This window comes from Mercenaria mercenaria, chromosome 4 (genome assembly GCF_021730395.1).
Source record: "Mercenaria mercenaria strain notata chromosome 4, MADL_Memer_1, whole genome shotgun sequence".
Taxonomy (NCBI): Eukaryota; Metazoa; Mollusca; class Bivalvia; order Venerida; family Veneridae; genus Mercenaria; species Mercenaria mercenaria.
This window is the reverse complement of record NC_069364.1, coordinates 82241656-82267010: the sequence shown is the minus strand read 5'-3', so window position 1 is coordinate 82267010 and position 25355 is coordinate 82241656. Positions and strand designations below refer to the sequence as shown.

The window sequence follows — 25355 nt, the reverse complement described above, 5'->3', positions numbered from 1 at the left end:
TGAAATGATAAAATTTGGGGCAAATTTCCTTAAGTCTTATCATTTAAATTCAAATCAATTGAATTTTTGTTCCTATGACCTAGCTGTTTACCTCAAAGCGATAAAATTTCATTTCAATGAAAATTGATGATTGCATAATATAATGATAAAATTTAAAGTTAAAATTTCATGCTGTTGCACAATATAATGATATTCAATTAAAATTTCATATATAGTTGTTGTAAAAATGAAGAGAACCCAAAGTAGGATACATAAAATTTTCACTTAAATATTTATATAATGGACAGATTAGTACAAAACTTGAAAATGGCCAAAGAAGCACAATAAGCGAAATTTGATCAAGTTTTGAATGGTTGTGAAGGTTATGTGAAAGCATTGACTGGTATGACATACCTGGAAAAACCTGGAGATATTTTTTAACCCATTTATGGATTTGTTTTGAGGAAAAAAAGAATTAACATATTTTTGGACTTTTAGATGACATGAAATCTTGTTATTTTTGTCTTTTCTTTTCAGTGGTATGTTTTAAAGGGAGATAATCATTTACGAATATTTTAAATTGATAATTATACTAATACGCATGTCTTTTACATTTGAAATGTTGAAATAATTAACATTTTTTATTGTTATTTCTGTAGTTCAATTGAAAAGTTCAACTAAATTGAACAGTTTTTGCATGAAAAGTTTTGCAATTTCTTAATCAGTTTTGGCCAGTAATTTGATAAGGTTATTGCAATAGTACTATTTCAGTTGAGCTGTTTCACAAATTAAAAATAGGCTTTCAGAAGGACCTAAAATTATTATGGTTGTGACTTTATAGGTGTTTATAAATTTAAAAAAAAACATGATAATTGTTAATGGAAAATTCCCATAAAGTTTGAATTATTTCTCACCCAGATGATTTTATGGCAGTTAAATATTAATCATATGATCATATATGTTTTAGTTATCATAAAATTTGGCTGAACATTTGTGTGATGTAAAAGTCTTATGAATGTTCAGAATATTGAGCAAAATTAGCAATATTAATATCCCTTCTACAATTTACCACATTCAAATTTAGTTTTTTTTTCCTTTAAGGTTTAAGACTGAAAGTAAGACATTATAATTTTTATCTTATTTTTGCTTACTTCATAAGTGTAATGTACTTGAAAAGTTTCAACAATATGATAGTTTTCATTGATCAAGATCTAGTATGTATACAGTGAACGTACATAATTACAGAGGGTAGTATATAAGATATTAGAAAATCTTAAGTTAATTATTCACAACATTAAAATAATGCTTACATTTTCTCTTTTCAGATGATGAGGGTGTTGACCTAAACTGAGCATCAAAACTACGCAGTCTTTCATCTGTGAATCAATTGTCAAAGAATCTTCTTTACCATTTGATATTACTTGTATTCATTCCTATTTTTATGAAATATTTTGCTAGTTAAAATATATTTGTAATCTGTGTTTCAAATTAGTGCAGACATACTTGTTGATTGATGCTGATTGTCACATGCTGCTTAGTAGATACTATCGTGGAACCCCTCTTTAACTGGGACCTGGGGCCTCCATGGCTGAGTGGTTCAGGTTGCCGACTTCAAATCACTTGTACCTCACAGTCGTGGGTTAGACCCATCTTTAACTGGAACCAAGGGTCTGTGTGGCTGAGAGGTTAAAGTCACTAACTTCAAATCACTTGCGTCTTACTAATGAGGGTTCAAGCCTTGCTTAAGCAGGAGAATTCTTCATGTTATTCTGCTTGGTGATTCTATCCAGGCATTGCAAATGTTATGCAACCTTTAGTACTCTATTTCAGTAATTTAGATTGAAATATTGCAATTTTTTGCTGCAATTCAATGTTCAGGTTTCAGCTATAGCTTTGTTTTTTATCAGTGTTTGAAGTAATGGTTTGGAAAATGTGTTAAGTAGAAAATTGTCACTTTGATATTCCACTCCTGAATTTTCAGGCTTAAAATCAATTCAGTATTTTTGTCCTTGACAAATTACAAATGTATTAACTTTGTATACAGTCTTAAGCCTGGCAATTATTATCATTTAAATAAAAGATATTGAGCTATTTACTTTTCACATAATGCTTACTGTGTTGGTGCACGGTAAAACTCAAATAAATAAATAACAAAATGCTTATTTCATGTATTTTAGAATATTATCAAGCATAATTTGGCTGTAAATAAATCACATTGCAGACCCTTTCAAATCTTGAGCTCTAATATACTTCAAAATTTTGAAGGTGTTTTCAGACACAATGATATAAGATATTTTCATGTAAACCAGTCAAATTGTCAAAAAACATGTTTTCATTTATTCAGTCATGTTTGGACATCATGAAATCCTCATTTTGTTTGTTTTTCATTGATGCATTTATTCATTTAACTGGAACCAAATCATACTTTAGCTACAAATGCTTCACTTGAAATTGTTGAAACTTAATATTGAGCATGAGTTTTTCATTGTTTGTCACTGACATTTCTTTGTGCCTTTACATACAGTTTATCTAATACAGCCTTACCCCTGGGAACATCACTTATGAGTTGCAGAGTACCCCTATACAGAGATTGGTACTATTTTCTTTCCTCATTTGTAGTAAATTGGCTTCTCCAGAGGAACCTGTATACAGTAAAGAAAGTTCAGTATTTCCAGCAATGGTACATAGTTTGCACTGTATTTCATTTTAAGGAATATTTTGAAATTGAGCTTTATTTGAACTGATTTTATCTTCAGGACTTTTTCTTTAATCTGAAAGTTAAAAATGATATTGATTTTGTATGAATCAACTGTACTCTTATTTTATGCCTATGGACCAAGTTTAAATATGCAAAAAATATGATTATGTATGGTTGAAATTTTCTAAGGGGATCAAGCTAAATCCATATGGTTTGGTTGAAATCATTTTAAGTGCTCAAGAATCAGATTACTTATTTCCCATGCTATCTATTTTCTGGCAGGCCAGAAATATTCTTTCTTCTATAAATACTTCCTTTTATAAAAGACAGTTTATAGTAAATCACTGATTGCTTGAAGTCAGAAGGTAATGAATGAATACTGTATAAGTGGATATATTCGCGGATCAAAAAATTTGTGAATTGCCGTTTCAAGAGGTTTTTGAAGCGAAATATTTGCACATCACCGAAAAACTGAAATGGTAAAGCTGAGTTTATTTATCTTTACTTGACTATAATGACTTGTCTTTATGATTGTGTAATTATATGCTGACTGGTACTTTGGCGAATTTCTTGATTCACAAAATTCGCCAACATTTATGCGTCACAAACTTTTCCGCTTACACAGTATATGGAAAGCGCCAAAGAGACCACATGGATTACTTGATTCGGCCCTTGTGCTGGAGTCAATGGATGTTTCACTGTAGATCAGTGTGTGAAATATAGATATCTTATCAGTTAAAGCAGATGTGTTGAGCTTTCAAACTATGGTACACATTTTTTATCTTAAAAATTATGTACAGTTACGTTCATGTCTAGTGTGATGTCAGTGCCTTTGATTTGTGTTGATCCTATATGATGTGTTGTTATAGTTACGTTTGAAACAGATTGTGATTATATTGTTGATTGTGAACAATTTTAGAAGAGTTGTTTCTATTTTTGTACAAGTATGTTATTCACTATACCACCATTTAGCCTTGAATTAGAATGATTGAGTCCTTGAAAATAGGAAACCCTTGAACATTGATTTAGAATGAAGTAGTCGTTGAAGTAAGGAAATACCTTAGGCTTGATTTAGAATAGTTAATGAAAATAAGTGTTCATGGTTCTGTTAATTAGTTAGGAATAATTTTGAAATATGATTGTTAGAGACATTTAAAAGAGTAAGCTACCACATTCTTTTTGATTATCATGTGATATTGCATACAGAAAGTGTTGAAGTCAGGAGAGCTATGAAACTATGAAAAATTTAACTAAATACCATATATTATGTTCATCCACAATACATGTAATATGAACTGGGCTATATGTTAAGGGGTCATGATTTTAGATAATTTTTATCACTTTAAAGATTAATTGACTTATCAAATTTTTACAAATGGGGAAATATTCATTGCCAAAAATTAAGCTTAAGATAAAAAAGCATGGGTTGTCAGAAGAGGTTTAATTTTGTATATTTCTGTTGTGACTCAAAAGATATATTAAGTTTGTGAACAAGCATAATTGTGTTAAGTATTTAAATGATAATAATCTATATGTATAAACTAAAAGGTTGTATGAAAGTATTTGTTGTAAAAACATTCATGTGTATATTTTGTTTCTATCTGTTTTTAATGTAGTACATGTCCTGCAAAACTGCCTTATTTTTACTACAGTTAGGATAGATATTTGTTCATTATTTTGCCTATAAGAATTGTGTGTACTTCCTTTGCATTGAACCTTTGTTTTTGCTGCCAAATAGTTGACCATTTCTGAATATATACATAAAACCTTGTGAACATAGACTGTACCTTAATTAAGCAAAAGTTTGGCTTTGTAAAGATTATCATTTCATAATTTTACTTCCATATGACCATTCCTTTTCTAATATATTTATAAGTACAAATTCTTATGTGTGTAATAAACATTTCTACTACCAGATATTTGTGCCTTTAATGATAAAATTTTGAGCCGTGCCATGAGAAAACCAACATAGTGGCTTTGCGACCAGCATAGATCCAGACCAGCCTGTGCATCCGTGCATTCTGGTCAGGATCCATGCTGTTCGCTAACAGTTTCGTCAATTCCAACAGGCTTTAAAAGCTCACAGCATGGATCCTGACCAGACTGCGCGGATGTGCAGGCTGGTCTGGATCCATGCTGGTCGCAAACCCACTATGTTGGTTTTCTCATGGCACGGCTCATTAATGATTTGTATAACAATTTTTTTCAAGGCATGAATGGAATTTGTTACAGGTACTGGTAGGGAACGATTTTCCGGACAGGACCAGTTTCTGGACACATATTATATCCGTTTTATTTTGTTGTTATTCGTGTAATTGTTTTATCTAGATCATTTAGATGTTTGTTCTTCATGTCTACAACAAACCACTATTTTATAAGGCTGTATAATGTTTGGGTTTTTGATGATAACTCTCACGCGTTTACAAAACAACTTTCTGTCTAAACGGGGCGTGAAGATAGCATTGCGCATGCGCAGTAGTCCACACATGCCGAGGTATCAAGTGGGGAAGAAATAATCAAACTACATAATGATTGTCTGTTGATAACATGTTCCACTTTTAATTTCACTCTAAAAGTTACGTAAGATGCAGGGATGTCAATTTTTGCATGATTTTATTCTATATCTATTAGAATTATCAAGAATTCGTATAAGACGAAATTCGAGTTTTTTATAGTCAACCTCGGTTTGCTTTCGTAGCTGCTATTGAATGGCGGGTTATGTTTCATGTGCAATTTTGAAGAGATGAATAATAAAGAAATATGTAGAACTAGTTTAATTATTTATTTTGATTCAAATTAACAACAAAACACCGTCAAAATATTTGTCCGGATACTGGTTTACATGACGGGAAAAATAACTTATTTTAGTGACCCCATTTGAGGCCCCATTGAACCCACATTTTACGTCACAACGCGATGCTGATTACAACATCGGATGTGGAAAGAGCTGAAGTTTGTGCAGTGTGGGCTTCATTTATGTCAAATCTTTTTTATTCAGGGAATAATGGAGCCGAAATATGAAAATGTGTCCGGAAAGTGGTTCCCAACCAGTACATTCTTTAAAAAACAGTTTTCATTTTTTTTTCAAATTTTTCATGAAGATTTTTATTCATATTCGTTTTTTCTGAAAATCTATTGAAAACAATATCACCAACAACAACTTTTGTTTCGATAGATATAGAAACCATGTATGAATTCTGTAATAGATGGAAAGAACACTCAGTATTTTGCTAAAAGTTATATCACAAGTTCTTTATATACAGCTGTGAGTCTACTTTTAGGGCATTATAATATATTAGTCACTCTTTACTATATGTAAAAATTTCATGTTTTACATACTGATTTTCTGCAATGTTTACATTGTTCGCTGTACCCTTTTTTTCTCATGAACAGATTATTATTTACCATTATTTACTTATTACTCTTGTAATTGTGTTCCATTTTGTTTTTTTATTGATTACCAGTGTTTCAAGAAATGTGTTTTCTTTGAGTGACTTCAAACTGTAACTTAGAAATGTTTGTTCCACTCAAATGGTTATAGAAAAAAGATGTATCATGAAATTGTGCTTTTGTCATTAGTTAATTGAGTTTTAAGATAGTTTTGTGCTAATTGTGTCCTTTTTGAATTACATTTTAGAATTGTCATGGCTTTAGAAATATCCACATTGTTACGTTTTTATAAGTTGCGTGAATAAAAGCAACATCCACATATGGATTTATATACATAAATTTTAACAGTCCATATTAGCTGTATAGTGATGGGATTTTGAATTAGTATTTTTTTAACCAAAATAAACAAAACAAATCCAGTTTATTCATGGTCTCCTGAACTTGAATAGCATTGACAAATCAAAAGACTATTTTGGTTAATTCAGAACATCTTATCAATGGAAATAATCCTACAAAATTTATGGATGTCACTAGGCTCCCATTTTCTGAATTTGAAAGATTCACACATTGTGGGTATTTTCTTTGTTCAGTTGTCCCATTTTGCTATCTAATCTTTCAGTTCAAGATTTTATTTTTAGAAATTACTTCTTGTTATTTGAAAACTGCATGTGGGCATTGACACATAAAAAGATACCTCATTGTAAGATGATGTTACAAAGTGAATGCTGAAGACAGGTTGTTCGTAGAAAAATATTTGATAAAGTTTCCTGTACAAAAATTTGTATTCAGCATTTAGATTATAACTTTTTAAAAACCATTCCATCTTTTTTTTGTAAAGAAAATGTATAAAATAAGTCTTTGATAAGGCACCTGTTAACTTGTTTTTGCTAATTGTAAAAATACTCATACTTCAGTGTCAACACATAAATATTAACTTTTCTCCAGTTGTTTTAAAGATTTTTATTTAATTGAAAAAGTTAGATTTTATATATTATTTTACATTAACATGGATGATACATGAAATTTGATTCAGGTTGGAAAAATGAAAATCAAAAAAGGAGGAAAATCAGTGTTTAAGATACGTTTAAAGTTTGTTATTGCAACATTTCCATTGTTGATAAATGTTATGTTAACATTCACATAATTATTTCAAGGAACAAAGTTGACACATATCAAAGCTTAAGCTGATGCTAATAAGTGATAAATACACAATTCACGTGAGATAGTTTATTGATGTACATTTATATTTTTGTGAATAAATTTATTGCACCAATTTCTTTTTGTTTTCTTTTCTTTGAATAAAACTTTCATTTGCAATCAAAGCTGTATAAAACCACCAAAGGTCCACCTCTGATTTTATAGTAATGTTCTTATTGAACCATGAAAACAGATGGGACAAAGGTGGTCTACAACTGTTTTTGAAATGGAACAATATTAGCTGGATTACATGACTTGTAGGCCATGACTCACATTTAGTGTTGAAATTTGAAAGTCAGTCAGTATAACCTCTGATGAACAAACACATTTCTGTACAGGAAGTTAACATTATATTGTAACAGTTTGTGTTCTGGATAGAGAAGGCTTTGGCAGATATTTGTCGAAGTTCATTGGAGGACTGCCTGTATTCAGTAGGTGAACCCTATTGATTTGGAGCTCAGTAGGTCAAGTCATAATGACCTTGACCGAAAACTGTTCCTGATCAATGAATGGAGAAGGGCTGGTTCTACAGTAGTCAAATCTCAAAGAATGATTGCATATGGTCATTAGATGACCACTGCTGGTCTCATTGACATTCAGACTGAAAACAGATTCTGACCAATAACTGGAAATTGATTTAGTTTATGATTGTCTAACTTCGTAGACTTGTCTGAGGCCAGAAAATGACCCCGACTTTTGGTGGGTAGAATATGTGATCTCAATGGCCCTTAGACTAAGAGAAGTTCCCGATTGATTGCTGAGAAACCTAAACCTATAGCTATCAAACACAGTGTTATTTTTATGCCCCCGGCATCTACTGATGCGGGAGGCATATAGTGATTGTCCTGTCCGTCCGTTCGTCTGTTCGTCCGTCCGTACGAGGTTAACCAAATGGGACCGTTTCGTCTAGCATCAATACCCCTTACTATAATGACTTGATACTAATGCAGATGTAACCTGTGACCATTCCTCATCTTCAGACATCACCTGACCTCAGGTTGACCTTGACCTTGACCTCATTTTGGACTTAGGTTGCTTTATATGGGCCATCTCTTGGTTAACCAAATGGGACCGTTTCGTCTAGCATCAATACCCCTTACTAGAATGACTTGATACTAATGCAGATGTACCCTGTGACCATTCTTCATCTTCAGACATCACCTGACCTCAGTTTGACCTTGATCTTGAACTTTACCTCGTTTTGGACTTAGGTTGCTTTGTATTGACAAGGATGCCACCGGGGGCATCAAGCGTTTATTGAACGCAGCTCCTTGTTTTTTTGTTTGTTTGTAGATTATCTCGTTTGATTTTAGGGTTAGTAGGTCAAAAGTCAAGGTCACAGTGACATGTAGACTGAAAAATGTTTCTGATTAGAATGTTTCCGCCAGACTACAAGTGGAAACATTTGTGTTTTACAAATGGATATTGTTTTTCCCATGTAAAATTTCTGGGAGTGCAACAACAAACACATTTTAGTTTTCCAGTCTCCAGAAAGGTTGCATTTCATACGCACCTCTGTGGACTTTTGAACAAACAAACAAGAGAACATGGCGAAGAATATTCTGTGTTAATGCTGTCTGTAATTATATTATATATCTCTTTTGTAGCAGCACTTGTTAACATTGCTTAAAAACAAACTAAAGTAATAAATTATGACACTTCCATGCAAAACGACTTATTTTGCACTGTGCTCCACATGTAGGTATTGTCAAGATTCCTTTAATACAATATACCGTGTATCTCCTTTAAAAATGCGTTGCATGCATTATTTATTCTTTTTGTAAGGATAGGTTATAGCAAACAAAAGAAGTTGGGCTATATCCAGATATTAAAATAGCATTAATGTCATTTTGGCGAGACAACAACTTAACATGTCATATTCAGAAAACTTTTGTAGTTATAACTTACTTTAAAATCTACATACCGTAATGAATACTTTGATATGTTGAATGCCATTTATCGGGTGAGTGCCGACATTTGCTACACTTATACCCTCTATTGTGTCGCTTATTCATACCGATTTAACAATTTCATTTGCTTACCCTATTCAGTCAATAGAGATTATCTTACTTCCTAGTCCAACTATTTCAGTTTGTATTCATGAAACTTTAAATTACGTAAACTCAGTACTTTAAAGTTGTATGAGACAACCATATAATTCTACGTACTGGTAGGAGTGACTGTCGCAAATGATTTTGGAAGAAACGATTATCACTAGTCGTACATGACAAGTAGCAAGTAGCCGATACACTGGAGAAAGATATATATTTTTATAAAGCTCTTTCTTGTTTCAAAACTTTTAAATGCATTCAAAATGCATTTCATAGAGAGGAATTTCTTTGTTTCAGTGTGAGCTTAAAATCATTTTTTATGAGTTATATATTTCAGAAATGTGTAGTTTATTTCTGTGTCAGTCATGTACAGTCCCAGCAGAGTTTTGAAATATTTAATAAAATAAAATTGCCACTCAGAGTTGAGTTACACTGTATAAGACAATAGAAAATCCCATAAATTGATCATAGAATCACAATATTCCTTGTAACGACACTAGATCCCCAATGAACTAGCTAGGGCGTAACAAAAATATTCCTAAATTCATAGACCATGCATGATAAAGTCTCTTAATTATGAAATAATTGTATCCAATCACTTGTTTAAAGTATACAAACTGAAACTGACATGCACTTTTAAAAAAGCAAAATTCTTAAAAAATATGATGTCTTAAAATGTCTCGCTTTAACGATATACTACTGTAAACAGCTCGTAAACAGATCAAAGTCTGCATCGTACTCGAGTTATTACAAAGTCAGAAAGACAAATTTTGTTTTGATACAATTATACACTAGCATCACAGACATAACTTTCAAAAAATGATGATTTATTTATTTAACAGATTCATTCTAGTTTAAAGTATCTGATCACAGGTTTTGGCGGTGATCAGTGGAGATAATACAGATCTGATAAGGTCCCTTACGATGAAATCCGTTCACAAAAGCTCCTAAGTGCGGACTTTTAAAATAATTTCTTTCTTAGTTTTTTTTCCAACATCATTTTCTAAAGATGTCCTTTATTCAATGCTACGACATACAACTATCATATTTTTGTTCTGCTCGGGTTCTATGAATAGGCGAATAGTTTAAATGAATCTACTCTTTCTTGAAACGACTAACACCAAAGTTCTTTTCTTTGTTGTAAGTAGGCTTCATGACACGGGCTCCAGGACATGGATCTATACATACATTTCCGTTTCAATCGATTGCTGACAAATAGAACATAATCTACTAGTTATGCTGTTCGGGAATATTTTCATATCCCCGTTCTAAACGAATCGGGGCAACGCCAGCATGTTCAAAGCCGCCCTGTTCTTCACTGATATAAGACTGTTAAAACATACATTTCAGTATCAAAACTTCGGTTAAAGAATTTATAAGTTCTCAGCAGAGTTTGTAATACCCGTTTCGCTCTGACAAACTTTACTTTAAATATATCTATTACTTGTTCATTGAACACATTAAACACTTAGCAAACTTTTGCAGTTACTAAATACTGTTATATAAAGAAAAAATCAAAAAATCCTTTAACTGTGTCTTTTAACATCCGTCGACTTTTGTCTGTGCCAAAATACGGTTACTTCCAAACGAAACATTTATACCCCAAACGCATCTTGACACAAATTAAATATATAAAAAAACGTTAAAAGTTTAGTCAAACATGAAACATTTTATCCATCGAGGTGAAAGTATATTTACAGTAAATATTTCAACATTATATTCACTACATGAACAATATTATGCTAACATTCACACCTTTTTATTTACTGCAGAATTTAAATGCCAAAAATTGATACACGTAATATTTTGGGTAGCGATATATTATCAATTTCTACTGTGTTTTTCATTTTAAGCACACTGCACCTAAAAGCTCAGGATGACCATTTGCCCATCGTTCATAGACATCGTGTACAGTTTTCGAAGAACGGTTATTTCTTATCATATGAGCCTTTAAAATATTCTCATGGATCGACTGATAGATCGTAAATTACTGTGGTCAGTCTATCCACGAATGGAACTTTCTCAAGTTTTTCAAATGGTTTTGTTCAGCTGCATTTAGCGTATGCAAATGCTTATTATATGCTGGACATGGTTCTGAATTCAAATGTATTCCTTACCCTCACTTTTTGTCTTCGATGGGACCGGTTTTCGCCAATCGCTTTACCTCTATTGTGTCAAGATGTGATAGCGAGGTGGCAACTCTCATTGTTTGTCTAGAGTTGTGTTAAAAAGTGGGAAATTTCTTCATCGCCCGTAAATCACCATTAATGCATACAATAAATCTAAAGTAACAAAAGCACGACACAACGTTGCGGAAAATCGCAACAAGAAAAAACACAGAGATGAAAAATAAATTTCGTTATGATAAAAACTGAAAATATAATAATGAAAATTCAAAGTAATGAAACTATGACATTGCAACGTCAGCGATTGAAATAAAATGTATACATGCATCTGACACTGAGATATAAAAGAAGTAAACAGCAGTAATAGATATTCGGGAACAAAAACACACAAAAAATCAAAGTAGGATGCTTGTTTTCCAGAGTTTCTCCTTTAGAAACAATCACCTAGCAGTACAAACAAGCACACACATGCCACAGCAAATGACTTTGAGTGAGTGAGTGTTTATGCTTAATAAGGGTCCATCTGCCCGTTGAGACACAGTATAGCAATTAAGCTATATACGAGTACGGACCCCGGCATGCCGTTAAAGAGAATTTTAAAGCTAAATGGTGAAGAAAATGTTCCACTACTGTACGCAATTTCCGTAGAGTATTAGCCAAAAAAAATCAAAGTAATTTTAAAGCCTGAAGCGGGTCACTGTCAAAGCTAATGAGACCATCCATAAACGAATGAGACCCGAGACTTGGTCGATGACAAAATAGAAGTTAAAGCGGCAAGCTCGCCCTTACATGGGCGGGCGGTTGGTCGCCGCATGGTACAGGCTGGTCCCTCGTCGCTGGTGTCGATGCCCCTCGATCCCCTCTCGCACTCCACGTTGAGCGGGGTCTTTTCTGCATGCCGTCTGGTGAAGCGCCGGTGTACTAGTAGGTCCTCCATCTGGTCAACACATCCGTGCCACTCGAAGTGTCCCGCGAAGATGTCTACCGCAGCGTTCATCGTTGCCTTTGCCGTCTATCGCCATACAGGAGTCCCTACAGTACCACGCGAGTTACTTGAACCGGTTGGCCGAAGCTTTTTTGTGACAATATAGTTGGTTCCCCCGCGCAGAGTCATTGAGAGTCTGTAGGGCCCATCCTCGTCGTCCCAAGGCCTTTGTAGAGCCGCTCCTTTCGGTCTTAGTCGGGACAGTGACGGTTGTAACTCATTAATGGTCTGCATCCATTCATGCCCTGTACCTTCTCCGCGACGTGCACGATTAGTTTCGAAGCTGCTTTATATATACACCCGAATTGTACTACACATTCGCACTGTTTCAAAATTTGCATATATACTAAAATATCTGTTTTCATGTCTCACAAATCAGTAGTGACAGTTTAGTCTTTTTAACTGATTGGGACCAGAGAAGCTATATTTTCTCTCTCTGAAAGTTAACTGGATCTCGAGCATACATTAAATATATAGAGACAGATTGCATTAAGGGATATAATTAAATAATAATAATAATAACGACTTTATTTTATGAGGCTTACACATTTGGATTATCCAATCTTCCATGTGGGCCTCCAGATGCTTGGTATGTTACAATATTTACAAAGGATGTATATACAATGACAAATGCAGTAACAAAGAACAATATTGAAAGATAGTAAGACAGATATGACATAGAATAGAACTATTTCAAAGACAACTCTACAGTAAAGCAATATCATTCAATTCCACTAGAGAACTACCAGCTTAAATACATCTTCTTAAAAGAAGTTAAGTTTTCTGCTGTTCGTACCTGAATTGGAATATTGTTCCAAATCTTTGGTCCAGCATATGCCAGGGACTTCCTAAAGAATTCAAGTTTGGGCTAAGGTAAATACAGTAGTTGGTTTGGTGTTGATCTAAGAGCTGTATTGGTAGTTCTTCTAAATTTATCTGTCATATATTGTGGGCTTAAGTTATTAATAGATTTGTATACCAAAATTGTTTTTTTTTATATTCCACTCTGTTAGGGAAAGTCATCCAGTTTAATTGAGTGAACAATCCTTCAGACGGAGCATCAAATGATTTATCAAGAATAATACGTGCAGCCTTTTTTTGAAATTTTATCATTCTGTTCTCAAGTTCTGAGCTGCAGGAGCCCCATACTGTACAACAGTAATCAAACTGTGGAAGAATATAAGCATTGTAAAATAGCTTTCTTGAGAGCAGATTTAGACAGTATTTGATACGCATTAAAAGATATAAAAGGGAGTTGCATTTCTTAAGTGTTTGGTCAACATGTTTTTTTCCAGTTCAAGTTCTCGTCTACATGGATGCCTAATAATTTTTCTTCAGTTGAGTGACTCAAAGCCTGATTGCTTTAGAAAATCGTTGATTCATTAGTCTGATTTAAATAGTTTTGTACATGATGTGATTTAGATGAAGAGAGATACATTACTTTAGTTTTCTGAACATTTGGAATCATTGCATTTTGTTTGCACCATATTTCAGTAATATTAATTTGAGTCTGAAGTGAATTCTTGATTTCATTGATTGTTTTGCCAAAAACTGATATTGTTGTATCATCAGCAAACATATAAATTTGTGCATTATCATTGATATGGAGAAGATCATTTATATAAATTATGAAAAGTAAATGCCCTAGAACTGAGCCTTGTGGCACACCTGCACATATTTCTTGTGCTTCTGATAAATGACCTGACATATTAACTTTCTGGTACCGGCTAGTGAGATAAGAGGAAACCCATTTAAGGGATTTAGAACAAAATTTATAGCATTCTAGTTTCTTAAGCAGAAGTTCATGATTAATAAGGTCAAATACCTTTGTCAGGTCTAAAAAAATTGTACCTACTATGTTGTTGTCATTTATAGCCTCAATCCAATGGTCTATTATGTTTGTCAGTGCTGTTTCACATGAGTGAAATTTACGAAATCCTGACTGATGTTCACTTAAAAGATTATTTTCATCAAGATATAACTTCAAGTGATTTGAGACATGTCTTTCAAAGATTTTTGAGAGAACTGGCAGTATAGAAATTGGTCTATAGTTACTTATTTCTGATTTTGAGCCTTTTTTAAATAAAGGTGTTACTTTAGCAATTTTGAAAATTGAAGGAAATGTACCCTTGTTAATACTAAGATTAATGATTGTCTGCAATGATTTTGCAACTATTTCAGCACTTACTTTCAAAAATTTATGTCCCAAACCATCAAGACCAGTAGATTTTAAGTGATTTAAGTTCATTTTTTATGAAAACTTCTGTTATTTCTGGTATTACACATTCAAAGTTCTGTTCATTAAAGTCTCCATGTATATTTGGCGCAGATTTGAAAACATTTGAGAAATAATTGTTAAATGATTCTGCTGCTATTTGTGGGTTAGTGATTGGTAAGCCATATTTATCATGAACTAAACTTGTTTGATGGTTGACACTTTTGCCAGACAAATCTTTTAAGTTTTGCAACTATTTCAGCACTTACTTTCAAAAATTTATGTCCCAAACCATCAAGACCAGTAGATTTTAAGTGATTTAAGTTCATTTTTTATGAAAACTTCTGATATTTCTGGTATTACACATTCAAAGTTCTGTTCATTAAAGTCCAGCATATGCCAGGGACTTCCTAAAGAATTCAAGTTTGGGCTAAGGTAAATACAGTAGTTGGTTTGGTGTTGATCTAAGAGCTGTATTGGTAGTTCTTCTAAATTTATCTGTCATATATTGTGGGCTTAAGTTATTAATAGATTTGTATACCAAAATTGTTTTTTTATATTCCACTCTGTTAGGGAAAGTCATCCAGTTTAATTGAGTGAACAATTCTTCAGACGGAGCATCAAATGATTTATCAAGAATAATACGTGCAGCCTTTTTTTGAATTTTTATCATTCTGTTCTCAAGTTCTGAGCTGCAGGAGCCCCATACTGTACAACAGTAATCAAACTGTGGAAGAATGTAAGCATTGTAAAATAGCTTTCTTGAGAGCAGATTTAGACAGTTTTTGATACACATTAAAAGATATAAAAGGGAGTTGCATTTCTTAAGTGTTTGGTCAACATGTTTTTTCCAGTTCAAGTTCTCGTCTACATGGATGCCTAATAATTTTTCTTCAGTTGAGTGACTCAAAGCCTGATTGCTTTAGAAAATCGTTGATTCATTAGTCTGATTTAAATAGTTTTGTACATGATGTGATTTAGATGAAGAGAGATACATTACTTTAGTTTTCTGAACATTTGGAATCATTGCATTTTGTTTGCACCATATTTCAGTAATATTAATTTGAGTCTGAAGTGAATTCTTGATTTCATTGATTGTTTTGCCAAAAACTGATATTGTTGTATCATCAACAAACATATAAATTTGTGCATTATCATTGATATGGAGAAGAAGATATAAATTATGAAAAGTAGATGCCCTAGAACTGAGCCTTGTGGCACACCTGCACATATTTCTTGTGCTTCTGATAAATGACCTGACATATTAACTTTCTGGTACCGGCTAGTGAGATAAGAGGAAACCCATTTAAGGGATTTAGAACAAAATTTATAGCATTCTAGTTTCTTAAGCAGAAGTTCATGATTAATAAGGTCAAATACCTTTGTCAGGTCTAAAAAAATTGTACCTACTATGTTGTTGTCATTTACAGCCTCAATCCAATGGTCTATTATGTTTGTCAGTGCTGTTTCACATGAGTGAAATTTACGAAATCCTGACTGATGTTCACTTAAAAGATTATTTTCATCAAGATATAACTTCAAGTGATTTGAGACATGTCTTTCAAAGATTTTTGAGAGAACTGGCAGTATAGAAATTGGTCTATAGTTACTTATTTCTGATTTTGAGCCTTTTTTAAATAAAGGTGTTACTTTAGCAATTTTGAAAATTGAAGGAAATGTACCCTTGTTAATACTAAGATTAATGATTGTCTGCAATGGTTTTGCAACTATTTCAGCACTTACTTTCAAAAATTTATGTCCCAAACCATCAAGACCAGTAGATTTTAAGTGATTTAAGTTCATTTTTTATGAAAACTTCTGTTATTTCTGATATTACACATTCAAAGTTCTGTTCATTAAAGTCTCCATGTATATTTGGCGCAGATTTGAAAACATTTGAGAAATAATTGTTAAATGATTCTGCTGCTATTTGTGGGTTAGTGATTGGTAAGCCATATTTATCATGAACTAAACTTGTTTGATGGTTGACACTTTTGCCAGACAAATCTTTGATTTTTTACAACTATTTCAGCACTTACTTTCAAAAATTTATGTCCCAAACCATCAAGACCAGTAGATTTTAAGTGATTTAAGTTCATTTTTTATGAAAACTTCTGTTATTTCTGGTATTACACATTCAAAGTTCTGTTCATTAAAGTCTCCATGTATATTTGGCGCAGATTTGAAAACATCTGAGAAATAATTGTTAAATGATTCTGCTGCTATTTGTGGGTTAGTGATTGGTAAGCCATGTTTATCATGAACTTAACTTGTTTGATAGTTGACACTTTTGCGAGACAAATCTTTGATGTTTTTCCACAGTATTTATGGATTGTTTTTAATGCTGCTGATGGCAGTTGCATAAAACGACTTTTTAGCTTGTGAAGTTAAGATTTTTACTTTTTCTCGCAGGTATTTATACTGAACCATGTCACCAGATAGTTTAGCATAATTTCTAGTTATATAGTTTCAGCGATATTAGCGTTGAACCAGTCAAGCTGATCATGATTTTTTACTCGTTTTTGTTTTTAAGGAGCATGCTCATTTAACACATTTTGAATATTTTAATGAAGTAATCGTTAGGGTCATCAAAAACCTCTAGGACAGACCAAGGTTGATTTTGGAGACTGTTTCTGAATTCAGCTTCATTGAAATGTTTAAGGGATCTGTATTTGATAACTTTGTGTTCTGAACCATTCTGAGGGTTATGCTTTAATTTACATGTAAAACACAAAAGGTAATGATCACTGAGAGTTATAGTTGGAACATTTACTTCAACTATATTACATGGCATGTTAGAATAAAGATGGTCAATTATTGTTGAGGATTTGGAAGTTACTCTGGTGGGTTTATCCACAAGTTGCTGAAGATTATATGATATTAGACTATCATTCCAAGCATTGTTTGAAGTAATATTGTTCTCATAATTATAGTTAAAATCACCTAAAAGCAATAACTCTTTGTTTTCGGTATAAACATAATTCAAGGTTTTATCAACATCATCATTCCACATTGCTGGTGATGATGGTGGTCTGTATATATATCCAAGTATGAAAGACTTTTGCTTATCATGTTTGATTTCCAGCCAGATAGATTCAACATTTTCACTTTCCAAATCTTCACGGCGTAAACAGTAGTACATGTATTTATTTTTCACGTATACTAATACTCCACCACCATTTGATTTCCTATCCTTACGAAATATGTTATAACCATTGAGATGAAATTCATTATCATGAAAAGATTCGTTTAAAAACGTTTCACAGAAACAAAAGATATCAATATCACCATGCTGACTGATTAAAAGTTGAATTTCACTGAATTTGGGGTAAAAATAATGTATGTTCAAGTGCATAGCTTTAAGTCCTGATTTTGTGTGGAATCTATCAGAGTAGTCTAGTACAGTTTGTTCTTGTCTTTCATTGGTATTTTGGCTGGTTTGTATAGATAAATTAAGATCCATCTGATTGTTGTCAATTTGAGACTAATTCTGCTGATACTCATTTTCTACCGATATTGTCTGTAAGCTGGTCCCCATTGATGAAATGCCCATGGTGGAAGGAGAACTGGTCTCGTCACTGGATGGTGTGGATGTCTCCACGCTCTGCTCTTTGATTGAATGTGAGGCTGTTTCAAGTTTTGAGCCTGCCGAAAATTTTATTGATTTTATCTGTAGCATTTTGTACAAATTAGATTTCAAGTTTTTACCAAAAATGGCCCCACCTTTGCTTGATAAATGTACTTCACCATAGTAGAGGCTTTGATCAATGTTGTTGTTTTGCAGGAAGATTTGGGTATTATCAATGAAGTCATGTCCATTGTTGTCACAAAATGATTTGTGCAAGGAATTTGTTGTTTTTATCATATTGAATGAAAGGCGATTTTTTTTCTTCAGTAGTATTGATGAAATCATGATTTGGCTTTTGGATTCTTTTCTAGTAAGCTTTTGGTTAGTTCACTAAGTTCTTTAACTATTTCTGGTGGTTCCTGTGCATCTGAGATATTGTTAATCCCAGCGGGAATTAAGAATACATCACAGTTCTACATGTTTTGTTGAATTTCTCTTGATTGGTCAACATTCCTCTGTATTTCCCTGATTTGAGCCCCAGGATGGGATTTTATTGACACTTGTAGGTCCTTTCCAGATAATTTGGAGCTTTTAAGGATTTTTGTTACTGAATCACCTAAAATAAGTACTGTGTAAGTTTGCTTGTCATCCTTTGATTTTTGTTCATTGCTGTAGTTCGACTCTGTTGTATCACTGTATCCGCTTGTTTGAGGCTTTTCACAACATTTTGTCAAATCTTTCACTTGTGAATTTGAAGCTGAAGTGCAAGTACCTGTATCAGTGGACCCTGAAGCTGATGAGGGAGCAGATTTCAGTTTTAGCATTTCTTCCTGCAATTGCTAATTGCATCCCTTTCCTTTTGAAGATCTTGGCGAAGCATTTGGAAGTCTATCATAGTGGCAGATGTTTCAATTTATTGCGATATTCTCAGGGCTTCAGATTTTACTGTGTTAACTTCATCATGGACGGATGATAATGATGACTCTATATTTGAGATACGCTCCGTTTCTGTATTTCGTAACAGAGAATTGTTCAGGTTTTTCTGCTTTTCATTGTGATTCTGCTGTTTCAGTTTTTCAATATCTTCTTCTTGGACTAAATTGGTAGCATTTGCAACTGTAAGTTTTGATTCCAGCTCTTTAACTTTTTTGGAGATAGATGATATTTCATTGCTTTGTCTAGTCACTTTAGATTGTGTGTCTGTCAGTGTTTTTTCAAGGACTCTGCAATATCTACAACTTGAGTCAATTTCTTCTTTTGTTCATCATTTATTTGCTTGAGGTTGTCACTTTCCTTCCTGATTTGTACATTTTGATGTGTCAATTCTTTAATATGCTGACTAGAGTGTGGTACACTGTACTCTGTCTGTGAGCTACAGTCACATTTTGAAAAAGTATTAGGTAGATCTGGAGAGCTAAGAAGTTTAAGATTTGGAGTTGAGCATGTTGGTTCAGGTTATCTGTGCCACATTCTACTGAAATTTCATTTTCTGGATGGAGAAAGGACTGTGCATCTTCCACGCTACAGGTTATTTCTTTGTTATGACAAATCAGAACAGTTGACTTTCCCATACGTGAGATCCTCGCATTATAAATTATTAACAGAGAGAACTATACGAATTAAATCACCACCACAATATACCAGACCAATTACGGCAAAGCGCCTAGCAGTACAAACGACAGCAAGTCCACGAGCCCAATAAGATTAGTTTCGATGCGGCTTTATATACACAACCGAATTGTATCACACGTTCGTAATGGTTCAACTCGATATATATAGAAGGGGTTGTAACAGTTTTCGAAACTGGAGGAGAGAGCGGGTGTTGTGGTGCAAAATAACAAAACTTTCCTTAGTTTTCCCGAAAATGTTTGGATATTGCACCAGTGAATACGTTTTCCATTTACAATGGACTACATACTGTTTATATAAAAATAATTATCATTACATCTATAGATCTATAGATCTATACACTTAAAAAGAGAATTTTTAATCTTTTTTTGCGGACGGGAAAGATTTTTGGCCATAATCTTCCATTTCTAACACATCTCTTCACGTATTTCATCTGCGATCTTTATTGTCACGGCGATTGATAAAACCACCTTTATACACTGGAATGGCGATAAACATTCTACAATTTCGAGGAAAATAATTCGAAAATGTCAGCTCATATTCATATATTTGACACTGTCTCATTGCATTTTCAAACACTTCTGCAGGCACAGTAATCAACCGAATCCGTGGTTTTAATTGTTGCTCATTGTTCTGTTTATCCTCAAGTTTTCCTTGTAATTGTAAAAAATACATGCAAACCTTATCACTGTTTATTTGTTTAAGACCGAGGAAATATCTGGCCTCGCGCAAACTATTGATAGAATATGCACCTGTTGAATCTATATCTTCCATATATCTACGGAAGAAATATGACATTACGGAATCGTTCGATAAAAAGTCAACCAGGTTTTCAAAGTCTAGAGCACAGTTTTCTACATCACCAGATTCCGAAAAATCCGTATCAAAAATGAAATTATGCATAAGGCTTACATTCAGTTTTGGATCTTCGTTTAAATTATCTCTACGAAGACCGATTTCCTTAAATAGTTTTGTAATATATTCGGTCTTTTGTGTAATTCTCATACTTTTTCCAGGTACTTCACCTTGAGAATAAGCCAGTTTGTCAACGCCGTTTATTTTTGTTAAAAATGTGTCCAATTCTTTTTCTTTCAAACGATATTTAGCACGTTTACATTCGATATAATCATCAACGTTTTCAATATACTGAAGCTCAAACATTTTCTGTGATACTGATTTTAGTGTTTTCTCTCTTGCAGCTTTTTTATGGACATGTACCTCTGAACGTTTTTCTTTAATATGCTTCTGATATTCTCTAATGTGCTTCTGATATCCTCTCTTTCTCCTTGGACTGGGTGGTTCGACAACACTATTGTCTAGTCTTACGAACTTTTTCCTATCAAATGCTCTTAATCGTTTTAGTTTTCCCCCATCATCTTTAAAAGTTGTCCCAGATTTTGTAGTAAATCGTGTGGGTTCGCAAACATCTCGAGTAGGAAGCTTTACTTCAATAGCAGTATCCTGAAAAGAAAGTGTTTGTGAGGTTGGCACTGTAACTGTAATTTGAGGTTGTTCATGAAAGCCAGTAATTTGCATTTGAGGTTTTACTACACATACGTCTGATTTGATACTTGAGTATGAAGTAAAGTGTATTTCTTCTCTCGTAGATTCAGCAGTCCTTCTTCCATTTACAGCAAGAGCTTCATGAAAATGTGTTAGTGAAGAACCATTATCTGTACTTGTCATGTGTGTGGAACGTTTTGTCGGAGCGGTTGTATAAGACGGTTTGCAATATTGCACATAATGTAAAACCGACATAAACGTTAAAAGGGTCATAGGTAGTAATGAACATTCTTTTTCCAGCTGACTACGAAATGACACAGTTGAGGTAGAACTATTAGTTGCCACAGTTCTTTCCGCTGACTTCTTGGTTTTATGTAAAATTACAGCATCCTCGGCCCATATAGACCGAATAGACTGACCTGAAATTATCTGTAATTGTAATTTAATATTGGCAACAAAACTTTCTTCTGTTGTTGATACTGCACATATCGAAGTGGAACAAATCCCTTCTCTGTCATTTATTCCTTCTTCTTCTCTTTTTACAATCTGCACTATTTCTACATTTTCCTCTTGAATTTCTTTTTTATAGACAACTTTATACCGCTCCCTGGAACCTTGTGTTTTTGTTTTATTTCCATTCAACCGTTTCTGTCGTTTTTTCCGATTTTCAAAAAGCTAAAATAAACAATGCAGAAGTTAACATACGTGTTAGAAATGTTGATGCTCTACAATATTAAAAGAAACATCAGTATGTCAGCAGAGTTATGTAAAGTCACTCTGTGGCTCAAAAGTTACAAAAATCAGCACTCGTGTTTTTCTTTTTATTAATAATTGAAACCATAGTAATGTGTATCTCACATTTACTGATTTGATTTTGCATTATTTATTTCAACCTTTTATTTCCATTGCATTACAATTTACACATAAAATAAGAACTTGTAAACGTTTTCATAGCCAAAGTCTACCTTGAACATAAATCACATATTCTCAAAAATAGTCACGAGTTTTCTTTGAAATAACTTAATGAGGGGAATTATTTATAAAATCAATAGGAAGATTAATTCAACAATGTGGAATAATCGCAGAATCGATTTGACTGTGTCTGTTCGTAAGTGGTAATGGAACTGAGGTTACGCTGCGTAACACCGGTTTATTAGGTGAATTCTGTAATACATAACCATTAAATAGATACATTGATCCTAAAGGACTAGACAATATAAGAAGTCATTTATACTCACACATTTTTAAGTGTTGCTTAAGTTTTTAACTAGCACTACGTCTGTATCCTAGTGGTAGAGCACCTGCTTCGAGTGCGGTTGGTCATGGGTTCGCTCCCTGCCCGCGTCATACCAAAGACGTAAAAATGGTACTAGCAGCCTCCTCTCTTGGATATTAGCAATAAGAGGATAATTCTAGAAGCCAGTATATTTTGACTGGACGGGGTATCATGCCATGCATCTACGGCGTGACATTCCAGTGAGGCACTTCTATGTCACTGTTACAAGCAGACACCATTACTGTTGAAAACAACGCTAATCCGACCACTCACTCATTAAGTTTGCAACACTTACGTGCCGTATATAAAGAAAGACAATATAGTATCTTATATGAGTAGGAAATATACTAAACTAATTTATATCCGAAACATTTTCATGTTATATCTAATCTCAGCTGATTTAGTTGAATTATACCTTTATCAGCTAAGGTTAAATGACAAAATCAATAGTCATATACATTTGTACACAATGGGCGGCCCAAATAGTTATAGTTTCGAATTCTGTCGTCTATATATTAGAAGAACAAATTTATTTGTATTTGAATAGCCTTTGTAGACTACAAATTTTAAAACTAACTGAAAAGGTATCACAGCGTTATAAAGGGTTTATTTTATCACGTATATTTGTCATGTCTGTTTTCAGAAAATAAATACAAGTTATCTGGAAAACCAGAGGTAGTACGTAGTGTTTTAAAGACTGTTTAAGAGTAAAAATCAAGACATACTTTCATGTTAGCCATATTAAATCCTGAAGTAGCCATATTATATCCTGAATCAGGAAGAAAATTGAAATACTATCACAAGTAAAACATAAAAACGGTCTATGTTTAGATCCATGCAACATTACATATCTCATGCATGATAACGAATGAACGAATGCCAATTATAACTTTGTATACTATCATAAAACATGATAATTAATATGAACAGTAACAAGTGTCACCTTACAGCCAAGCTTAATTAGCACTGTCTACTTTTATGAACAGACAAAGTCATTTACAATATTATTCAATTTGTATTGTTGCATAAAAACTGTTTTTTCGCTGGATCGACTAATGCATTATTTGAGCGAAAAATTGTGTATTAACAAGACAATTCACGTGTTTTTTTATTTTGGGAATGTTGTGTCAGGGCAGAATATTTATTCTTGCGTCGTTACTCAGTTTCGAATCGAACGTTAGAAAACACCGCGAATATATTGAATCGCACGTCACATTGTAACTGACACGAATATACTCGCTCTTAACCTTTAGCCTGCTAAATTTCTAAAATGGACTGGTCCATCATACAATTTGGGCATTACCATTTATTATTTGAAGAGGTTTTCACTGCAAATTTACTCAGTTCAGACCATGATCAACCTGCACGGATGTGCAGGCTGATCTAGGTCTGCACTGGTCGCTAAGGCAGAATCACTTGCCGCCAGCAGGCTAAAGGTTATGGCATATTGATGAGAAGTGTGCTATATTTAAACCAAATGCCAGTAAGAATGGCCTGTCGCTCCTGACTATTGACAATATATAAATAACAATGCTGATTGAATGGGATAAGGCCGTGACTTCATTGTTCCTTCTCTTGAGAAGGGACACTTTGAATTGGTAAGTCAAGTCACACTTGACTGAGCAACTGATCTCGAAAGCTGTTGTAATTACAAGCTGGCCAATCAAACTTTGTGACCTTAGAAATAACCTCTGACGTTAAAATTATTCTTTCCGAATTGAGGCGACTCTCTGACTGAACGCGCTCCACGGATTACATATTACTAAACTCGAGGATGGAAAAGTGGCTTTTTTAAACATGCCAAACATCTTATTTGTCATAAAGGTTAACATACATCGTTACCTTCGAATGCATGGTGAATATTGAAAACAAACCCCATTGCGACCCTCTAATTGTGCGCAACAAATTCACGCATCGAATGGTACTCTACATGTGGACTGAGCCAGTGTTTCTTAATTGCCGTATTTACTCAACTGAAAGTTTGTTGTAGGATTTCACAACTTACATGTATGTTAGCGTAAATACTTTGGAAATAGCGGACTTGACATTTTTCGGTAGTAGAAAACAACATAGTTCTTTTTCAAAATTCTGGTTTTTTTGTATTTGGTACAGAAATAAACGCACCACTGGTCCAAAATGAAACGCCCCCGGGGACGCTTAAACGTAGGGATACGGAATGTCAATAAGGTAGAATGGTCTTGTCCTTGTGTCCGATCCTGGGGTACCGCACACTGATGACAACTATTTAAAACAGACATGGCAACCAAAATTTTACAAGATGATCATTATATTTATCATAGATGTGCCCTAGAAGGAACTATTGCTATGCTTTAACTTGTTATAATAATATTACTACAGAAAATTAATAAAATATCAAGGCATATTGTATCATGAAATGAAGCATGAAATGGAAGTTTCTAGCAAAAGCGCATAGAAATAAATATAGACAATGCTATGATGCTGAAGCTATTATGATAAGCACATATGCACTAGACAATGCATGGAGAATGCTAGGAAAGTCCAGCTACAGAAAATCTGGAGCTATATATGAACAACTAATTTTCAACATAATGAGGATGATTTTATCTCTGATGACCTATACTATGCTAATGATTATGTACACAATATGTCATACCGAAATGCACATAGTGTATTGAGGGCCACTAAATATTTTGATAAAATAAAATTTTCCCATTAAAACTGTACATTGAATATCATATCTACTTACATAACTGAAA

At 33.5% G+C, this 25355-nt stretch overlaps 2 protein-coding genes across 2 annotated transcripts in view; one reads left to right on the top strand and one right to left on the bottom strand.

Moving 5' to 3' along the window:
* The window catches only part of LOC123552299 (tyrosine-protein phosphatase 10D-like), a 62638-nt gene extending 55298 nt beyond the window's left edge, over positions 1–7340 (top strand). Inside the window, exon 32 of the mRNA XM_045341849.2 lies at positions 1305–7340. The gene's annotated coding sequence lies outside the window, so the exon portion shown is untranslated. The remainder of the gene's footprint in view (positions 1–1304) is intronic.
* A 10049-nt stretch (positions 7341–17389) lies between these two features.
* On the bottom strand, positions 17390–23634 carry LOC123552298 (uncharacterized). The gene is made up of 2 exons (XM_045341847.2): positions 23343–23634; positions 17390–22016 (listed from the first exon to the last, which is right to left on the bottom strand). Exons 1-2 carry the CDS (start codon positions 23376–23378, stop codon positions 20268–20270), a joined length of 1785 nt encoding a protein of 594 aa, XP_045197782.2. The 5' UTR covers positions 23379–23634; the 3' UTR covers positions 17390–20267.
* Positions 23635–25355: the final 1721 nt, after the last annotated feature.